Source organism: Poecilia latipinna, unplaced genomic scaffold, assembly GCF_001443285.1.
Source record: "Poecilia latipinna isolate Pla-1442-1.1 unplaced genomic scaffold, P_latipinna-1.0 Scaffold951, whole genome shotgun sequence".
NCBI lineage: Eukaryota > Metazoa > Chordata > Actinopteri > Cyprinodontiformes > Poeciliidae > Poecilia > Poecilia latipinna.
Window position 1 is genome coordinate 664,898 of NW_015113567.1, and position 21,929 is coordinate 686,826.

Here is a 21,929-nt window from a genome sequence, read left to right on the forward strand (position 1 = left end):
CAGACGATCTATCAACTCGGGGGTTTTTTTTTTCTAGCAGTTTTTTTCACTATTTCCCCCCCCCCCCCCCCCTTTTTTTTTTTTACAAGGTAAACTTTAGATATTCTTTGTTCTTTCTCCTCTAAGTTCAGAACAAAACTTTAATATTATAGGATAACATTTTTTTTTAATTTTTTTTCCCCATTTCATCATCGTAAAACCTTAGATCTGTGGTGCCCAATGCAAATCCTCCTAGTTTCTGACAGTTGAATCACTTCTTCGGGTTGTCACAATTTTTGCAGAGAGCCCATGTTTAAATCAGGTTTATTGAACATGGAAGACATAAAATATGCAAAACGCCACAACTGAAATGGGCACTGCTTTGAACAATGAATAGACATAGTTTTAGATTTCCTTACTTTTTTCTCAGAATTCTGAGATTAATATCATGCTTTGACTTCCTCTGCCACGTAACAGGTCTTTTAAATCTGACATGTACATCCAGGAAGTTAGTTTTCCTGCTGAGATCAAATTCATAGTTTTAAAATAAAAGTCAGAAAATTCTGAGATTAAAATCAGAATTCTGAGGGCAGAAAAATCCAAATTATGAGACTGAAGTCGGAATATTCTCGGATTAAAATCAGATTCATCTGACATTAAATTGTGAGATAAAAGTCAGAAAATTCTGAAATTATGACAAAAATCTGGCTCCTGGGATTAAAGCCAAATTATTATTATGTATTTATTTTACAGTGGCAATAATCCCTTTCTGTACCTGCTTAATGCATTTGTTCTGGCTGACGCAAACAAAAACATAACCCAAGTGTTCTTTTAATAAGCGCGTTGGTCTTGTTTGGTTTTCTCGCTTTCCGTAGTTTATCAACGCGGAAGCTAAAATGAATGGCTACATTGCTAACTGGTATTAGTGTTTCTATCCCAAAAATACGTATAAACATCGACTGTTTGCTACTTTTCCCGAGAGACGGACATGTTGCGGGGTAACACGCAGCTTGTCGGGTTGTCCCTATGATGCGTGGCAGCTGCAGCTCCTATGTGTCGTCAGCGAGTTGTCCCCATTCAGATAAGTTAGTCGCTCAGTAAACCACCATGAGAGTCCGCTCGTCTGTGTTCGCCTGCTTCATTTTAATATTTGAAGTGCTCGGCGTTGCCCTCTTCCTGAGGGGCTTCTTCCCTGTTCCTGTCAAGTCTTCTTTCTCATCCAAGAGCAGGCTGTCGGATTTACCCGCGGAGCCGCTGGCAGGTGAGAGCCCCCAGCATCACCCTTCCCCTACCTACTTACCTACCTGTTTAATGTCATTGTGGTCAAGCTCATCTGAGATGTTCTCACCTCACAGGAAGCCCTCCCAACTCCACCCGCCTGCCCCAGCCCCTGTTCAGGAGGGTCGTTCTCATGGTGGTGGATGCACTCCGAGAGGACTTCGTGTTTGGACCCTCCGGGGGGTCCCACATGCCCTACACCCGGTACCTGGTGGAGAAAGGCTCGTCCCACAGCTTCGTGGCCAAGGCAAGACCTCCCACTGTCACCATGCCAAGGATCAAGGTAAGGTGCTACATTTATCCACATCTTAAATATGATTGCTTTTATCTGTGGCAAAGACATCTGCAGGGTTATATTTTCCTACAGCGTGTAAGCGCATCCATAGAAATCATTACATTTATGTATCTAAAAGGAATTAAATGGTCTTAAATTTACGTATGTAAAATAAAGGCCTTAAAATGTTTTAAATTCATAAAACAATTTAAGTTAGCCCTAAATGCGTCCTGCAGTGGCAGGACTATTTAATTTCATATAATTTTTTATTTTTTTTTCTGGCGGGACTTTTCTGTCAGGCATTCATGACCAGAGGGGGTTGAGGCTACCACTAACAAGCTGCTAATATACCTTTACTAGCTAGCTAAGGCAAATTCTTTGAGCTAGCTATCTACGAAGCTAGCTAACTGGCTATGAAAAAAGGCAACTAAAAAGCTAGCTGCCTTTTGAGCTATGAAAAAGGTTAGCCTGCTAGCTAGCTAATTAGCTACATTTTTTCCATCTATAATGGGTATGTGAAAAATTTATTGCTGGACGATATTTGTTTTCACAATTTTTTTTTTCCAGAATTAAATCTTCAAAAACAGAAATTTTGTTTAAAATTGATTTGCTGTTCAGCCCAACTTGGCATATTGTTTTATACCCTGAGCTGTCCTGCTGTGTTTCTTCATTATGCTGTTTGCTCTCTAATATTCTTGAACAAATTTCTGAAACTGAGAATATATTGGCACTGAACTACAGACACAGAAACTCTATTAAATTAAGTCTCTTCTGAAGACATTGGACACATTTCAGATTGTTTTTCATTTTTCATTCATAAACAATTTAGAAAACAATGCATCTTTTTTTGCTCCCCCTCATATTTTGTGTTGGTCTGTCGCATAAAATCCAAATAAAACAGGTCAAAGTTTGTGTCGAAACTTTCAAGAGGTATGAATGCTTTTGCAAGGCACCGTATAAGTAAACGCGTCATTCCATTGAAAGCCTGCCATCACCTTAATGCTCAGGATTCACTTTGTTCAGAAATACTTTGATTCAGTGGAATAAAGGTTTACACAGATTGTTCTCTGTGTTCCATTATAGATATTTGGTGATATTTAGCAGCCTCTTTTATCAATTTACTATCTATTATTATTATTATTATTATTATTATTATTATTATTATTCCAGTTGTTTTCTAAAATAATTCAATCAAGACTGTTAGTTTTAAGGAAGGAAAATCTTCTATATTTGTGTCGCTGGATGTTGGAGTGTTTTGACTGTTGACATGTTGGGTTTTATTAACAGAATTATATAGAACAGCTTCAAATGAAGCATTCATTTTTTTATTACCTTCATATGAGAGCATTATTATTATTGTTGTTAGTCTGTTGTTAAGGTTGGGGTACAGTACGTTTAATCAAATTATCATTTTGATACAAGTATGGCTTTAACTTTTCTGAAATTCATACAACTCTCAGCTCCAATGATCATTTTCCCCTTTCTATCCTTTGCTAATCATCTTTAATTAACTTTATCAGTCATAAACTCCTAAAATCATAAATACATAACAGAACCTAGTGATAAACCATCTGGTTCCTACCAGGTGTTGGAAAATCAAAAACAAAATGCATAAGCAGTGCTAGAAAAGTTGAGGAGCTACTTACTTCATAAGAGTTAGGAAAGTTTTGTAGAACTGGAAGTCCAGCATGTTGACTAACTTAATCATCAGCAACTCTGTAGCCTCTTCTGTAAAAACACAAGCTGTGCTCAGCTTTTGGTTGGAACCCCTCAGACGTGTGTTAATAACGCATAAAGAAGAAAAGACGTTATAAAGGACCGTGAAGAAAGAGTTATCTTGACCATCTTCTCTAAATAATTCATGCTGCTGCGGCGTTCGTCTTTCTGTCGAGCTGTGCCTGTCGGTCTCTGCGGGAGCGGCTGTCCGAGGAAGTTCACTCAGACGTCAGTCACAAGGACTCAGAGAAATAATCTAAAACTCAATCCCGCATCGTACGGGCCTCCATTGTTCATCTTGGATGTTAAATTTTATGACAGAAAACTAGAACAGTTATTCATTTACAGGATATGGTTTAGAGGATTTTATAGGAGCAAATTGCAAGTCTTTATGAAAATAAAAAAACAAAGCAATAAAACCAGAAGCTACATGTTAGCCCCCACCGACATATAAAGCAAATGAGGTGACAGAATAACTGAGAAGGACAGAGCTGAGGTTTGAACTAGCAACCCACCAGTGACAAGATAAACTTCTGCCTATTGAGCAACTTCTGTATTCATAGAATAAAACAAGAATGTGTGTTAACCTTCAGACCAATACCGATTTCTGTTTTTTGGGGGGGATTTTACACGATCATATCACATAAAAGAGAAAATAAAAAGTTTGCTGCATGTTGAACAGTCGTAGCAGTTCTGAATCCAAGTGAGATTAAGTAAGTAAGTGAAAGGAATTACAGAAACATTCCCATTTATCAATCAAGGCAGGTTTCAGGTTCCACAAACAGCATTTAAAGGATTGGAGAAAAGAAATACATTTTTAAAAATCTTTTTAACCAACCAATAACTAATCAGAGCAGATCTGAGAAAAATATCGTCTGATTGCGATCAGTGGCTGATTGATCGGTGCATTTTTAACACAAACCTGTCCACCATATTAAACGTTTTTTTCTTTTTTTTAAGCGTAAAATGAATTTTGCATACACATAACACCCAAAATTCCTCGTGAGCCAACATGTAACATATTCAGTGAAAGGAACGATGAGGAACTTCTCAGAAACGGGAGATAAATGTTCTTTCTGGATCCGAAGGCAGGAAAACGGGGCGTGTTGTCAAATTTTGATGATGCGTCATGTTGATGAGAGCAGCGTGAGTGCTGCCCAGCCAAGAGGGAATGGCAGTCATGTTGTGCTTGCTGCCGATGACAGTTTGTTGTGCTGAAACACGCAGAGACGGCGAACCGACTGCTGTGAACAGCAAAGAGTCAGCAGTTGTTGTCAGTAACGGAGGAACGAGGTTGCAAAGGTGGTGATATTTTTATGTTTTTATTTTTTTCCACCTGCAAATAATCAGCTTAGCTTAGTCTGCATCCCATCGGCGCCAGGGCAGCACGGAGGTGGATGAAAGGCGTCTGACAAAAGCTGAAGGGTAAAGTGGAATATTTTTTTCTCCCGCGTCAGAGGGGGAGGGAAAAAAAAGTAAGAGGCAATATTTAGGCTTTCTTGGTGGCGGCCGAAAAGAATGAGGAACTGCTGACGGTGTCAAGCTGTCTCAACCCAAAGAGACGGGAGCCACACATCAGCCTCGAGGAGCGCTGCCGCAGAGAAAAGACGGCGTGGACAGAATCGTCCTCAGTGATGTCTTGAGGAAATGTTTGGGAAGGCAGAACAGGAGCTGTGGGAATTCACACTCGGCGGCTTCTTGGCAGAGTGCACAGCTGATGTTTACTTAAAAATATTCCTGATCAAGGAAACAAAATGAATCACTCTTTCTCATTAAAGAATTGGTTTAGTCTTGAGAGGTGAGTTATTGTTTTTTTGAAGTCGTACTGGAGCCAAGTTGCTGTGGTTTGGTGCGACACCCCGGAGTTCTTCGGCCCTGCTTGAGGCAGATGGTTTTCTTTTGCGCGGCGCGCTTTAATTTGAGTTCTAATTATAGTCATCAAACAAAATTATGACATATGAGAAAGCATGCCGTCCAAACTCTCACTGGCTCACCAAACTAACTTGGCTCACTGCCACCATCTCCAGTCAGGGATTTCTGTGAATGATTTCCTGTCTACAGTTTCCTAAAACTTGAGACTGCTGACACCAATTTAGATTTCTTTTTAAAAGCTGTAAATTATTAAGGACAAAAGTATTCTTTGGTCACTTATAGCTTCTAAAGAAATTAAAATTAGAAATTACAGATGGGTATTTATCGTATTGTTTATTATATATCGTGACACATTTTTTTATCATAAGAATATAGATTTATCATTGTCACAATAATTTCCAATTAAAGATGTTTAAACCCTCCAAAACTGTCTTTATTGTCAGGTTTAATAGTTTTACTATTTTCTCCACTGTTTATTCAATAAAAGCTTCAATAAATACCAATAAATTTGAAAATAAAGTTGGTGACTGCAGTTTAGTGAAACAAATCACATTTCTTTACTCACTTCTATCGTTATAGAAAGTTTTATTACAATATTTTGCAATAAAACTTTAAGTTCATATCGCCCAGCCCTGTTAGAAATATTTAAGAGGATTAGAGCCATTGGAGAAAAAAGAATCCTGGCTTTATTGCGTTGAGGCTATTTTCCTGAAATGCCTCATACCAAACATGTTCCCTCAGACTGTCCAGAGAACGTTGACTTCTTGGTCTTTGGTCGTTTTTCCACTCTGGCCTTCATGTTTTTCTTAAAGAGCAAACGTTGTCCTCCTTGCGCATCTCCTATAAATCTCTGAGGCTTAAATTGCTTTAACTGTTTTCTGTATTGTTAAAGCTGGTGTTGAATATAAATATGCCTAATGTTACACTGATCAGTTTGGCAGAGTACAGTCGACTATAAAGAAATTAGAGTAAGGTTAAATCCGCTGAGTCACTAAATCTATGTTCAGTAGTTCTGTCCAGCCTTTGTTTTAGTGATGTGAGAATGTTGTAACTGGGCTTTACTGACTGAGGCACCCGCTCTCACCTTTACTCCTGGTTAGCCATCGTCTTGGCTGTGATAAAATGAAGCGTCCTATAGGCAGAGTGATGTAGAGAAGGAAGAGGACATGGAGAGGATTGAGATTTATGTGGACGTGCAGGGAAGCAGATGTTTCCCTATAATCCGAGGGTTTAGAGAAAGATGCGGGGATAATGAAGGACAAAGACAGGCGGACATTCTGTGCCAATATCCCACTTTCCCTGATGCAGGGGGTAGTTTATTTTAAAGAAGATGGAAAGCCTTGCAAAAATTGTATAACCTGAAAAATCATCTATGTAACTTTTATGAAATTTATGCGAGATGGTGTAAGTATCTAAAGTGAAGTCAACTTTATTCATAGAAAACATTTCATGCATCTTTCAGTCTCTAAGCCCAGAAGAAGAAAAACAGGCCATTTTTAATTTAAGGTTTCATCATGATTTCTTGCATGTTGGGTGGGTGTTTTATTCCAAATGTATAAGGAATATTTACATTTTAAAAGTCGGACAAGAATCGGATCCCCCACAAACCTGACCAAAGTCTTTCAGACATTCCTGACCCCAACTGGTTTCTGGTAGCAGTGGGTAAGACCGAAGTATTGCAAAAAGGCAAGATAGTATATAAGTATATATATATATATATATATATATATATATATATATATATATATATATATATATATATACACAAAGTTGGAATGTAAGACCTCTACAAATGCATCCATCCATTCATCCATCCATGTATACACACACCAACCCCATTTGTGGCAGGGTCATGGGGTAGCCGGTACCTATCTTCAGCGGTCAGTGAGCGATCAGCTATGCACGCACACCTAAGGACAATTTAAAGAGATCAGTTAAACTTACAGTGGTGTTTCTGGTCTATGGGAGGAAGCCAAAGTACTGGCTTGACCTGAAAGAACTGGCGAACTCGGTGCTGAAAGAACTCCCCAGATCTTCTTAATGCAAGGCAACAGTGATACCACCTGCTCCAGATGTTCATACAGTAATTGGGGAAATGGAAACCTATAAAAGGACAATCTGCTCCATCTGGACTCAAGTCATTGTAGGAGAGTCTTATTTATCTGAAGACAGTTGGGGACCAACTTTTCAGATAACACACTAGACACAATGGATTGAAATCTTGCCACCCTGTGCTGTAGAAGGCACATGTTAAAGGCCTGTCTTTAGTTAGCAAACATCTAAATGATCAAGCAAAGACATCAGAGGTAAGTGCTATGATCAGTCGAGATCAAAGCTTTGCATGGACTCAACTTTGCATTGCTGACTGGCCGCAAACCTTCATTGCTTATTCTGAGCTATGCAGATGTTTTCAGAATGATACTGACACAAAGCCTACAACCAAGGTGTCACAGGACTAGCCAAAGAAGAGTCGCATTAAGGTTATGTAGAGCCCTAGCCAGTCTGCTGACCTTACTCCTATAAAACTCTGTGAAGAGAATGGAAACTATGACTTGCAGCCAGATGCCTCAAAAATTTACAATTTCTCTGAAAAGAGGAGGACCAGAGATCTGGATGTATGGTAGGTATTTTGTTTCCCTTAGATGAAAGAAAACATTTTTCTGTACATTAGGCAACAAAACCCTATCAAAATGGATCAGAACAATACATTTTCTGCTGCTGTCATGCTATGTTGCATTTTAGAAAACGAGCATGTAACGCAACACGTTGCTCTGTCTGCAGTAGCTGTGCTGATCAGCCCGACCTCAACAAAGATTCAGAAAGTCTGTTCTCCAAAAAGGCTTGCAAAACAAAACGACTTCGCCAGCAGGGGGCATTACAGACCAGCTGCTAATTTCTGTTTAACATCACTGCATTGCACCCAGTCAACTCTTATGACTCAACCAGCTAACTAAAAGCATAATCTATCTGTGGCAATTCTTTCTTTTTAAGAACCGCATTCCAACAGCCAATAGAGCCGCAAGTGATGCTTTACAATTATGAGTTTGGTTTCTCCTTTTATTGAAGATCTTCTTTTAATTCTCAATTTAACTTCAGTCCTGTCTCTAACAATTGAGTTATATTTTACTCTTTTGGAAAATTTTCATGTCTTAGAACGGCTATTGTAACCGCAATTAACTGGGTGAGACTCTCAGGAACATCACTGAGGTGCTTAATTTGAAATTGGATTTCAGGTAACGGCAACACTTAAAGCAATGCATTGTGGGCATTTGAGAGGTTGGAATCGGCCTGGTTGGTGTGAACACAGCGGCGTGTGGCTTCTTCTGGCGAATTATCTGAGACGATCAAGGATATTTTTCAGTTTGTAGAGGAACGTCTTCCTACCAGAAACGAGCAGAAAGTAGTCACTGAAAAGGAAAGAGAAAAAAAAAAAAAAAAAAAAAAAAAGCCCGTCTACTGCCAGACTCTGGAACGTGGAACGCAACCCCTTCCGCCGGCGTTCTGGCACCCTCGCTACGCCGGAGAGTGTCAGTAAACCCCGCTCGTACTGTATGCGGCATTTATTCACGTCGAAGGCCTTGGACACACGCTGTGGGCCGGTAATTAGTACGTTGATGAGTCACTCATTTATCCGGGCAGCTTTTCAACGTGATTTCTCTATGTAGAGCAATTTAAACAATTTCAAAGCATTCGGAGAGGACAGTTGTAGAGTATTTTCACACAGCATAACCCCCCGCCTTTATTTGCAAAATAGCATATTGCTATTAATAAAACCGGTGACCTCCGTGCAGCTGAACAGGCAGAAAGCGAAGCTTGGTTATGCAGCAGTGTCGTCCATCCCTTTCCTGTAATAAGCACCTGAAACAAAAGAGTCACCCAAAAGGTTAAACAAAAATGTAGCTGAGGAACTAAGTTTTCTTGAAATTTCTGCTTTGACCCCAACTTTTAGAAATCAAACTGAAGCTAAAATAGTTGAGTAAAGGTGGAGCATTTTGACTTGACATGGCCTGTTGTAGAGCTTTCTCTCTGTGTCACTATGTTTGATCTCCCTGAGAGTTTTGGACGGAGGTGTTTGTACAGAAATAAAGCCGACTGATTAAAAACATCTCATTTACTGCATTCAGTTCTGTCTGCCTTGGTAACCACAACTTCTGTGAGCCTGCATTCAAATCTATATTCTGCGTTTTCACTTGCATGTAAAACTCGAAAGCTCGCCTGAATAAAACAGAACAGGTTTGCTTTGATATGCTTAGCCTTAATATTGTATGCTGAGCTCCTTCTAGCTCCTATGGCAACCTGAAGCTGTTTTCTTCATCATGTTGTACCGACTCTGTCATTAAGCTTCAAATTGAAACTAAAGCACAATGCCAAACTGTGTCAGAGAAACCACTGGCTGATGTTTTCACTGCATCTTTAGCCTAGCATTAAGCCTGTTGCAATTAGCAGTTAATCAACTAATCACATAAATGAAATTTAGCTGGATGATTTCAATTCTGATTGTTTTTTTCAAGGGAAATTTTGTTTAGAGAGAAATTCTGATTCACTTTATTTATAGTTTTGGTTCTGTTTTATTTATTGTTTTTTGTGGTTGCTTTTTATTTTTAGATGTTTAAGATGTCTTCCAGTGTAATTGGTCTTTGAGAGAGAGAACTGGTCTTATTACGCCAGTATCAATATATTACATGAAATGTCCTCAAAACAACAACAACAATATAGCTTATCTCAGTTTATTGTTGGAAACTCCTTCAATACCAGAATGTTGCATCTTTGCCTATAGATTTGCACTAGTAAAATATACATTTCCATTTTTACAGAAGAGCTGATAACGGATAAGAAAAGGTTTATCACTTTTTGGTGTTTCATTTTTTACGTGTGGGTGGTTGTTTTTCTTTTTTTTAAGAGCTTCTGTTTGGCGGCGTAGGTATAGAAGAGTTAAAGCACTTCTCAAACAGCACCACAGATTGGAACAAACAAAGAGAAAGTGTTTTGTCTGCAAATGTAAAAGCTGATAAGATGAACAAAATACTTAGATGTGAAGTGGAAGACTGGATTATATAAGCACAAGTACACGCACACACAGACACACACACACACACACACACACACACACACACATCAACACTAAGGCAGTGCTTTAGGCAGTGATTTAATAGAGTTTCCCTGCCCACCCTCCCACCCCTCAGTAGTTTTCGTTCACGGCTGGGTTATCGCACAATAAACATCGCTAATCTCTGTGTATTTTCAAACATGCTGAAGGACGTCAGGCTGTGCTCCCGGCAGCTCACAGGGGGGTTAACTGACAGTTTGCTCATGTCTGCAAACTCGGATCTCCTTCAGTGTTTTGGTGAAAGCAGCATCACATGAGTCTCCTTCTTCAGGGGTGGAGCAGATTCTGTCCTGGAAGCTAATATTTAATTAACTTCCATCGATTGCTCAATTTGACATGTTGAAAATAAATGTGCTTAATAGAAATGTGCCAATTTCAAACAGGGTGAGGTGGTTTTTATCTGGCTGTATTTTTGCAAAACTGCAACGGAAACACTTTTTTTTTTTCACATCACAGGAGTCACATGATTTACAGCTGGATGTTACTGGCATAAATCACGAAGAAGAAGAAGAAAACAGGAAGTGGTTGGTGGATGATGTTTTCTAATGACTTCTCGCGTGAACAAACTTATTCACGTGGAATTTAAATCACGTTTCTTATTTAATGGAAACACCACACTTGCAAAATTGTGTTTGTTTTTCTTTTCACCATTAGCAGAATATTGACAAATTCTTGTGCACATTTGTAAGGGGAACATAGCTGTTTCTTTTCCATGACTTTCTCAGCGGTACAGAATCCATCGTCAAACACGGAGCGCAACCCGGACAATTGCTTATTGCACTGAATTGATCCAGTTATGTAAAATCTAGCCTGAATATTATGGTGACAATAGGCTTTGCTGAACAGTGGCGCTCCCAAGAATTGGGCCAAGGGGGACCATGGCCCCCTCCTAAAAAATGTTAGCAAATTCAGAGAATAATATTCATGTCATAGAAAGGCTTATATCTTTTTAAATGAAGACATAAATGTAAAACCCCCAAAATAAAAAAGTAAATACAATATTGAATAAATAGAAAAAATCATATAGGTTTTTTTTTTTTTTCTTTTTTGTAGCTGCGCGCTCCTTAAATTTTGCCTGGTGCGTCCAAACATATGAGCATTTTCTCGGGGCGCCAGTGTGGCTAAATGTAAAATCAGAGAAAGTGAGCAGCTACCAAAATCATAGCCGGGTTTGTCTTCCAAAGTGTCTACACCCCATCAAGTTTTCCACTTCTTCTCTTGTTATGACAAACTTAGACGCACCTCAATGAAATACGTAGCATAAAGTGCCGGGGGAAGAAAAATGATCTATGGTCTTCACATTTGTTTACAAAGAAAACTCCGTGCCTTTGTATTCAAGCCCTAAATTAAGTCCCAGTGCAACCAATTTGCCTTCAAATGTCACCTAATTAGTGTGTAGCTTAATGCCGCAGAGCTCTGCATCGTTTAATCCATCATATGAAAATTATGACACAGCTGCTAACCCTATCAACAAATGGTGATCCACATAAACTAGGCTTGTTGGATCAGGACACTATTAATCATAGACGAAGCCAAGAGGCCCGCGGTAACTCTGGAGAAGCTACAGAGATCCACAGCTCAGGTGGGAAAGCTGGGCCTTTATGGAAAAATGTCACAAAGGAAGCCATTACTTAAAGAAATCTTAATAGTTTCCATTTGCAGTTTGGCAGAAACCATGAAGGGGGGACCGAAGCAAACTTGTGGCAAAAGGTGATCTGAACGTTTTGAATGTGAATCTGATTTCTGACTGAGTTTGAGTTATGCTGCAAATAACTCAACAAGAGGACGAATGTGGAAAACGTTTTGTCTCTATGTCATCAAAGCTGGGAGATGGATACCTGCGGCTGAATGGAAATTCAAACCAAACCTTTTGTGTGAATGATATATCAAAATGCAAAAAAAAAAAGAAAGGAAAATGTAGACGTAAAAGGAAAAAAAATTAATATATGGTCACTGTATGTCGGATCCCATAGTGAATATGTATTGTTAATGTTTCCATATGGTTCAGATTCAGTTGTTTGTTTTTTTGTTTCCGCTGGAAGATTATTTTTACTACCATCATCTGAGAGACAATAGCTGCAGTCAGGTCATCTCCATTCTACTCACTGGGAGGCTACCAGCACCAATTGGCTGGACCTCTGTTGTATTAAGTCAGTCACTTTATAAAGGGGGTGAATATTTATTTAATCACTTATTTTATGTTTTTATTTGTAATTATTTTTGAAAAAGAAATTTCACTTTGACATTAAAGGTTTTATTTGTCAAAAAAGCTAATTGTTTTTGATCATGACTCATGCTTGTTATAGGCGCTGTATTTCATTTGGATTTCATTCATAATGTTGAATTTAGGCTATCATTCTATCAATTGTTCCTACAATTAATTCATCATACACAAATTTGCACAAATTTCTACATATTAAAAAAAATGCTTTAAATAAAAAAAAAAATCAAATAAGTGTATTTTTTTTCGCCTTCAAATAACACAACATTCCTTTAGTGAATTTTGAACAGAGTGAAGCTAAAACTATACCACTTGACAATTTTTGTCTAAAACATATTTACAGACAAAAGTGATTTTATCTTAAATACCAAATTTATACATGCTTTGTACATATTTGGCTTAATTACTGGTCTGAATATGGTACATTGTTTTTGTATGTATGTTTCAGTTAACAATTAATCGATCACTAAATTAGTGGATGGTTATTTCAATACTCGATTCATCGTAATTAAGTCACTTAATCATCTCGGCTTTAGTTGAAATGGTTTCTCAGATATGAAAATGATATTCTTTTATCATTTAGCCATACGAAGCATCGGATTAAAGTATCTGTGTTCAACCTGGTGACAATATAAGGTCATGTAAATCCATTACAAGTCGGTTATTGAGGCTGAAACTTTCCCCTCTGCAGGCTCTCACCACCGGCAGCATCCCGGGCTTCATCGACGTGGTGATGAACCTGAATTCCCCCGCCCTCCTGGAGGACAACCTCATTTGGCAGGCCAAAACGGCCGGCAAGCGCATCGTCTTCTACGGGGACGACACGTGGATCCGCCTCTTCCCGAAGCACTTCATGGAGTACGACGGAACAACGTCGTTCTTCGTGTCCGACTACACTGAGGTGAGCGGGAGTTGAATCGGCCCCGGGTTCGTGCTGTAAACAGTCCGCGCCGTTGAGTGATGGATTTCTCTGCGAATGCTAGTGAAGGATTAAAGCCCCAGGTGCTTCATGTGATACGGGAATTTGGAGGGGGAAAAAAAAAAGATTGATAAGGAATGATGAAAGAAATGAAATAAACCTGCTTTGCCATGTTAGCCAGAAGATTGATGTTCAGACAGACGCCTCGGAGTGAGTCACATTTAACTCAGCTTTCACAATGTGAACATTTTGAATGAGCCGCAAAGTTTACGGGGATTAAAAGACCGAAGAAGAAATCAAACTGGAGGTGTAATATTGTGTAAAAAATATCTCACCTGCATTCCACTTTACCTCATAACAGTAAAGACTCAATTATTTTTAATGAAAAATGCATTCAAAGTTGCAAAACTATACTGTGATATAAATGTAGCTCCAATTGAAAAAAGAATGTGTACGCTTTGATCTCCAGGTGAGTAAAGGGGCCTGAATAAGAAATATGAACCACAGATTGTTCTTTGAACAGCATTTTTAACCTGGTGGCGTCACACTGACCCCACATTCACTTTTATAAGCTTTTTGTGTGTGTTATTTTTGGAACTGACGGTCTGACGGGACACAAAATTAACATGATAATTTCCATCTTTATGATTAACATTTTTTAAAGGCCAATTTTGTTTACAGAGGTTTAATATTTCATTTCATTCATTGCTTCGGACGTGTACGTCTGTTTTATTTACTGCGTTTGGTTGTTGTGTTTTATTTATTTTTAACATTTAAAATATCTTCCAGATCCAGTGGTAAGAGTTCCTTTCAAAATGAAAGTTTATTGGTCTTTGAGAGGCTGAACTTGCACTTTTCTACCATTATTAACATATTACCAGAAAATAGTCTCAAAGCAACAATATTATCGTGTATCGCAATAATTTTTGGGATAATTTATTGTCCAGGAAAATAGTTATGGTGACAGGCCTGGTTGCCCATAAAAAGTAACATTTTGGATCTCGTCTTTCCCTTGCATCCTGGGTTTTAACATGACTTTTATGACTTTTGTCTGGCCCCTCTTTTATAGTTTGGCCAGGTACAAGTTTAAAGTTTTTTTTAATACTTTTTCCACTTTCATATCACAGATTTAACAGAGCTCTGTGAGATGTCCAGTTGTTTTATCGTCTAATTTTGCATTAAACATCTCCCTGACCTGTCTGCTGTGTTCACAAACCTGTTTGTTCATTTAATGAGATTAAATTTTAACACAGGCGATATAATTCACCTGATTTTCATTTAGCAGTGCTGGATTAGAAGCGCACGAATACGAATGCTCGCTTGACATTTCGGTAGCGCATTTTTAACCATCGCGTTCAATTCCAATAAAGTGCATCAAGGCTTATGGCTGTAATGTGACAAAACGCGAAACAGGTGTATAAATCCTGGTGATTGCAAAGTTTCTGCATTAAAGTGGTGAAGGCAGCTAATCAAACGGGGACACGGCGAGCTGAGATCACTCAAGAAATGCTCAGCAGCTGCACCGGTGGGACCCAACAAGCTGTTCTTGTTTGTCCTGCAGGTTTGCTGGTGCAGAGCACGTCACTGCAAACACTGGCTTGTGTTTGTAGCACAGATTAAAGTGATTAGGTTTCATTATTTAAATTTTTTTTGCTAGATTTTGACGTGTGTCGCGTCTCCAACCTCTGGAGAGAATGTTGAATGTCGTCTCTAAGTGGACATGTCCCTGCTGCTGCGATTCAGGTGGACAACAACGTGACGCGCCACCTGGACAGCACCCTGAAGAGAGACGACTGGGACGTCCTGGTCCTCCACTACCTGGGCCTGGACCACATCGGCCACATCAGCGGGCCCCACAGCTCGCTCGTCCGGCCCAAGCTGCTGGAGATGGACGACGTCCTGAAGAAGATCCACGGTTCCCTCGTCTCCAAGGTGAGTCCGTTTTCTGCCAGCGTCACACGTTCGGACAGTCATTCCCTCCGGTTTTGGATGAACTTTCGGAGAGTTGCTACGCTGCGTAACCGTGGCAACAGGGTATTGTTTGTACAACTGGAAACTTTTGGTTAGCATTTCAAAATCTGAAATAATGAAAGAACTACGACCTCAAATCCTGGAGGAGTTGAAAAGACAGATTTAAAGAGGAGCGGCAAAAGCAAACGAGGCGGATTAGCAGTTCTTGCTAAAACCTGATGATGTCATCCAGGACATGCTACTGTAGAATATCGTCTTTGCTGCCCAGATGTTGAGCTGTTGGTGTGTCATGACAGTCGAGAGGCTTCTTCAGATTTGTTGCAAGAATGACCCTTCACCGTCACAATGAGCAATTAATCAGCTAATCAAATAATCGCACGATGAATTAAACTGAGCTTGATCATTTCCATTCTGATGATTATTTATTTTTTTCCATATTTATTTATAGAGACTCAGTAATCTATTTCATTCATACTTTGGTTTTTATTTCCATTTTATTTATTGTTTTTGGTCATTTTTGTTTATTTTTCAAAGTTATTCAAAATATCTTTCAGTTTCAAAATTAAACTTGGTCTTCAGAAGGCGAACTTATTATGTCATTATCGATACACTACGACGTGACAATAGTGACAAAATAACAATATTATTGTTAATCAAAATGGTTTCCGGGACGATTTATTGTCCAGCAACATTTTTTTGTCGTGGCAGCATCACCGTCCACGACTGGGATGAGATGAATTATGACATTTAATTTCCCTTTGGGACACATAAAGTATTTCATGTTGAACTGAACAGTGTCAGAGATCAGAACAAATATTTGGAATGGTTTTATCTGCTGCAGAAGTTGTTCACTGTTCACCTGTTTTTAACAAAATAACCTTAAAATATCTGAGAGAAAAACTTTCCGGTTCCCATTCAGCTTCGTCTTACTTTCATAAATGACTGTCAGAAAATTTTCCCCAGCTTTCCTTGAAGCAGTAAAATCTAAAAGGATTGTATTAAGTTGCTTATTCCTTTCTAAAAAAAAAAAAAGAAAAACAATTTTTTTTTAATGTTTTGAATTGAAGTCCAGATGTTTTTCCCTCCAACTTTAGTCACTGTTATTGAAATATTATTGCCTAACGAAGGCTTTAAAATAAGCAAAACTGAAACGGTGATCAATAAGTAATAAGTAACCAATGCAATCTGTGACTATCTAACACCATCAGGTTTTGGCCGTTTACTCACTGAGGTCATTTGTGCGGCTGTCGGCAGTCGTCATGTTATCTGTCGCGTCGGCCGAAGAGATTTAATAAACCGTTATCTTTCATCAGCTCTTGTTCTTTGTGTTTCGCCGCAGCGGCCGACTGCAGCACATGCATATTGACTCTGCATGCGCTCCTAATGGGCATTGTCTTGTTGTCATTCAGATATATAGCTGCTACTTAAGTTGTCAAGTCATGTCTGAGTAAAGCGCCCAATTTCCCCCCTTTTCTTTTGTTTTTTTTTTTTTTTTTTTTTTTTTTTGAGACAGGAAAAAGAAAAGGTGCGGGCCGTAAACACGTCGGGGTTTATTTTAGAACCGCTAATCCAGCATGTCGCCACATCCCAAAAAGTTGCTAATTAAGTCTAAACATGTATTGCTTCTCCAGGCTTTTCATGAGGCCTGCATGCTGTTTGGAGTTTTTTTTTTTGTTTGACTGAAATGTGTTTTACAGCCTCATTTCAGTCCCGTTTGTGTGAATGTAAATATAAACCCGCCCCTGTGGAGTCCTACGGGGCGTCGCGCAACGACGCCGATGTTTTCTCTGGTCCCCTCTCGCTGCGATCGCATCATGTGGGAGTGTTTCACGCGCCGCTGCAGATGCCGCGCGCGTCGTCTGCCGCCACATCCTGGAGGAGCAACGGCTCCCAGCTGCAAGGGGAGGAGAAAAAATAAAAAGAAAGAAAGAAACGGAGCATCAGATTCAGATGACAGCCCCTCACCGCTCCGTTTGTAATGAGGTGCCAGTTGTCTCGTTTTTTGGGGTTTTTTTTCCCCGTGCAGAGAAACGCTTCAGCTGTTGAGCAGAGAGATGCATCAGGTTCTATTAAAAAACAAGATTGGGTATCGTGACCTCGCAGTCAAGAAGGCCTCGGTTGGACCTTTGTGTTAATGTTGAGCTCATGGCCTTAATCTTCTCTTCCTGAGATTTTGAGTTTGTAGGGTGACGGTTGCCGTTTGATGTGTAAAGTTTCTGAGACCTGCAGAAAAACAGAAACTGGTTGAAGGTTCGTAAGGTACAAAAACAAAAAAGAATGAAAATGGATTAAAATGGAATAATAGTGGGATGATTTAGGTTTAGGGAATTAGTATGGGAGCTGTTTTTCCTATTGAAACTTTAGGAAATTAAAATCTTAAAAATAAAAATCTTTTTGCTCCCACACCTCAAAAATCAGAGTCCTGGGCTGCCCCACTGTAAGCCCTTTTTATTGTCTGGCCCAGCATGTTAGGACTACGTGTTGAAGTCCATGGATTTTATTAAACTGCTGTTATGCCCAGCTCTATTATTAGCATTTTGCTAAGTTTACCTAAAAAAGTTTTCAAATAAACATTTCACACAAGAAAACAGGACTGTGGCATCAAGATGGGATTTCCAGTTCCATAATGGAGATATAGATCTTAAATCAATGGCGAACAGAACTGGTCCAAGGACAGAACCCTGGTGGACGCCCTTGATCATTGAGGTTACGTTGACAGAAATTGAACTTCTGTTCTGCTTCAGTGTTCCTCACTCCTGTGTTAGTAATTCCAGCTTTATGCCAGTAAATACTCCTTACCTTTGCTCAGCTGTTTAAAGTGTTAAGTTGAATCCCCTGGCTTTAGATCTCAGCTATCGGACACTGTTTAGAGGGAGTTTGCTTGTTCTGGTAAATACGCTCTGCTGCCCCCAAAGCTTTAGGCTTTCATTGCAAGGAAAAGAAGTTAATTGTGTCTGGTTGTAAGCTGAAAGGAGAGACTGGGTCAGGATCAGCGGTGCTTTGTACTTTTTTCTCGAGGTGTTGTCTCGGCTCCCCTGGGCCCTGTGACATTTATAACAAGCTTCCAACAGGTACAACCCAGAACAGGAGGTTGCCTTCTTTATTTTCCTACTGAGTGTGGGTTATAATGAGCCATCGGGGCTCCAAACGCAGCCGAGGTCAGGCTCTTTACTGCAGCATTTGTTTGGAGCATTCACCAGTCTTTTATGTCCCCTATTAAAGCAAAAAATGATAAGTCAACTCCCAGCGATAGAATAAAGATGAGCTGACATAAGCATTTTTTTTTTACTTTAATGCAGTCCTTTTAGTTCAGATGAAACTTTCCCGTCTTGAACAACAATCCTTCGATTGTTGGGTGTTTGTGTGGGAACTGAAACGTCTTCTGAGAGTGTTTGAATCTGCGGACAGTTGTTTTCTTAACATCTCAAGCAGTGTTTTTTTTTATATATATATATCAGACCACTGTGCTATGACTCACAAAGCCTCCCAGTTGAATTTGTTGTCGACTGAGGGTTCCCCCCGACTCAGGATGAAAGGGAATCCACTTAATGAACAACCTGTGTCTGATCAAAGTCTGTCATCCTGGCCAAACCGCTCGCCCTTTGCGTTTGTTCACTGCGTTTGCAGTAGTTTTTTTTTTTTTTGTCTCTTCCAAATCTAATAGAAACAATACTCTGGAGTGTTTTGTCATGACTTCCTTCTCAGAAGTCATAATTTAATGCTCTTGGACGCCGCTGCCATAACGGCATCATGATCCCTCAGAAAGCATGTTTTTTTTGTTTTTTTTTTATTTCAGTAAACGGCAGGATGTTGGAGCATATTGTGAATTTTAGACTCAGAACAGGAGACGTCTTCTCACGTCGGCACACACAAAGCTCGGACGTTGACCCTGGTGTTTGGTTCCCCGTAGGAGGCTGAGGGATCTTTGCCCTACCTGCTGGTGCTGTGTGGAGACCACGGCATGACCGAGACCGGCAGCCACGGGGGCTCCTCGGAGCCAGAAGTCAACACGGCTCTGGTGCTCATCAGTCCAGCCTTCAAAAGAAAAGGTAAGCCAAATGGTAACAGAGAAGAAGGCTGGGTTGTAAATGTGGAGGGTTTTCCCCCTGTTATGAATCAAAAACCACCCTTTCTCCCCATACGCTCCCTGGTGAGGTTGCGGCAGCTATAATGTGACAAACGACGTCGTCGGTGCTAAGACTCACTAGCAGAGGTGTTCCTTGAGGTGATGAATGAAGTTAAGTGTGAACGTGGGATTGTGATAATTAGATCTTCTATTTTTGAAATTCTCCTTGCTTGTTTGATTTCTACACCATTCAAGCTGATTATTCACTTGCTGACGTTTGTTAGCATCCTGCAGTGCTTCAATGAATAGCTTGGATGTTTTAGATGGTTGTCTTAAACTATCATGGTTGAGGTAATTGGGAAATAAACGCCAAATTAGATTTTATTCAGCCAAACATATGTCAGTCATTTGAATATTTGATGAACTCACCAATTCTGCAAAGCAGCTTGTCATTTGTACTAAACTCAACACAACATTGCGCCTCCTATGTGGTTCTGCTCTTTTTAAAGTAACAGCAATAACAAGCTGCAGGGCATCCCAGCATCCTTAAAAAGTAATAAATTAATGCATCTAAAATTAAGGCCTTAAAATATCTTAAAAGTAAGTTGAGCTCTAACATGTTAATAATGGTCTTAAATTTTGTCTTAATTTAGTGTATTGTTCTTGCAGGACTTTTCTGTCAGGTTAAAGTTCAAGTTGCACTCAAAAATCTTCAGATGGTTGAGGCTACCAGTAACTAGCTGTTAACATACCCTAGTTGCTAGCTAGCTAGCTAGCTAGCTAGCTTCTTTTGTGTTGATAAGTGCAAATTTATTGCCAGTTGGCTGGAGAACATTGTTTATGTGGAGATATAGGTCTTAAATTTCAGTCATAAAGGTCTTAAAAAGTCTTAAACACCAAGTTAAAAGTTTGAATGATGTCCCCAGAAAGAATGTTGAGTCTATTTGAAATTTCTCCATAGCTGTCCCAAAGGCTTTTCAGTTTCAAGATCTTATTTTCTAAGTCAATATAGTATGCCTGGAGAACCAAATGTTTTGTGTTTTGGTGCATTTAAAAGTTTTCAGAGCCACACTTGGTCTCACTTTACCATTTGCTACTGAGAGAAAAAAAAAACAAGAAAAAAAACAGCTAACTGCTCGTAGAAACACTGTAAAATTTCCTCAAGGTTTGATTAAAATCTCCTCATCAAAAGGGAGGCTCTCTAAGGAAATGTACCATAATCTCGTAAGGTGAGGGCTTTCACTAAGTGGCACCTTAGACATAAACATGGCGGCATGGAAACATGTTGGTTAATGAAATCAGTGGCTGCATTAGCATAAATAGCTACTCTTTCAAATGAGGGGTCATTAGCGGAGCGCTTGTCTCCCTGTTGTTTTCATTAGCACATGCTCCCCGGTGTCAGAACTCGCTGCCTGCTGAATACCTGTGCGTCACTCTTTAATCTCATTGCGTCTCTAAGAAAAGCGCATATTGGCAGAACGTTTAATTGACTTTGCTGGAAGGACCCTGACAGGCAAATCCACTTTATTCAGACATGGCTAGGACTGTTGTATATCTAGGTAAGTGTGTCTGAGTCTGCCTCTATCTCTACTGTCCTGGAGTCAAAAGGAAAAGGCTATAAAAACTTTGACACCGTTTTCAAATGAAAAATAAACTCTGTCGTTATCTCACATAAACTATGGAAGGTAAGTTTTAAAGTTAGTTCAACAGCTAGCCGCTAACTAAACACCAGGAGGCTTCACGGTCTGTACTGTACACACAGTGCAATGAAAAGGGACTCTCAGCATCATAATGTTACATTTTGAACCTTATAATTAAAGTTTTAAATTTAATATTTCAATGTCACTTCAACTTTATTGTTTTTCCCTTGAGCAATAGGGATTGGAATTAACTTTAAGGCTGTTCGGCACTTTCAGGTGCGGTGAAAAAAAGCCTTAAAAGAAATTCATATTTTAATGCATAAAATAACAGTAAAGTGTCTGTAACATCCCAGCTGTATTTGCTCAGCAGGGAAAAGTTTTGGATTATTGTTTTTATAAATATCTCATTTATTTTTTCTCATTTATTGATATCATGAGAATTTCTTGTCATAAGAATTTTGATTTATTGTGACAACAATACATTCCAGTCGATGATGTTCGAAAGACAGAAAACTGGTCTGCTACGGACTTCCTGCACGACCTTAACGTGCTTCATCTTTGGTAACTCCATTGTTGTCTTAGCCGTTTATCTTGATTTATTGCCATGCTGGAAGTCTCATTCATGACCCATCTTTAATATTCCTGGAGTTCACATTCAATTGGCCGCCGAGCAGAACAAATGAGAGTTTGATTTTGCTCTCTACTGACCAAAACACTTTCTCCTAAACCGTCTCTGAACCATGTAGCGCTACAACGGCGAACCTTAACCGGACAGATGTACATGCACCATCTATAGCAGCCGGTTAAGATATCAGTCTGTCAAATTCCCACCAATCTTCCAGCTTATGTTCCTGGAGGCATTTCCTCTCTTTGGTTGGAGTTGAAC

At 39.4% G+C, this 21,929-nt stretch overlaps 1 protein-coding gene across 2 annotated transcripts in view; it reads left to right on the forward strand.

Moving 5' to 3' along the window:
• The first annotated feature begins 828 nt into the window (after window positions 1-828).
• The window catches only part of pigg (phosphatidylinositol glycan anchor biosynthesis class G (EMM blood group)), a 100,070-nt gene continuing 78,969 nt past the window's right edge, over window positions 829-21,929 (forward strand). Inside the window, exons 1-5 of one of the 2 annotated variants that reach the window (XM_015049530.1) lie at window positions 829-1,240; window positions 1,335-1,540; window positions 13,139-13,348; window positions 15,110-15,298; window positions 19,248-19,386. In XM_015049530.1, the coding sequence (XP_014905016.1) occupies window positions 1,087-1,240; window positions 1,335-1,540; window positions 13,139-13,348; window positions 15,110-15,298; window positions 19,248-19,386 (898 nt within the window). In that variant the 5' untranslated portion in view covers window positions 829-1,086. The remainder of the gene's footprint in view (window positions 1,241-1,334; window positions 1,541-13,138; window positions 13,349-15,109; window positions 15,299-19,247; window positions 19,387-21,929) is intronic. The other variant, XM_015049529.1, reaches the window with a different exon arrangement.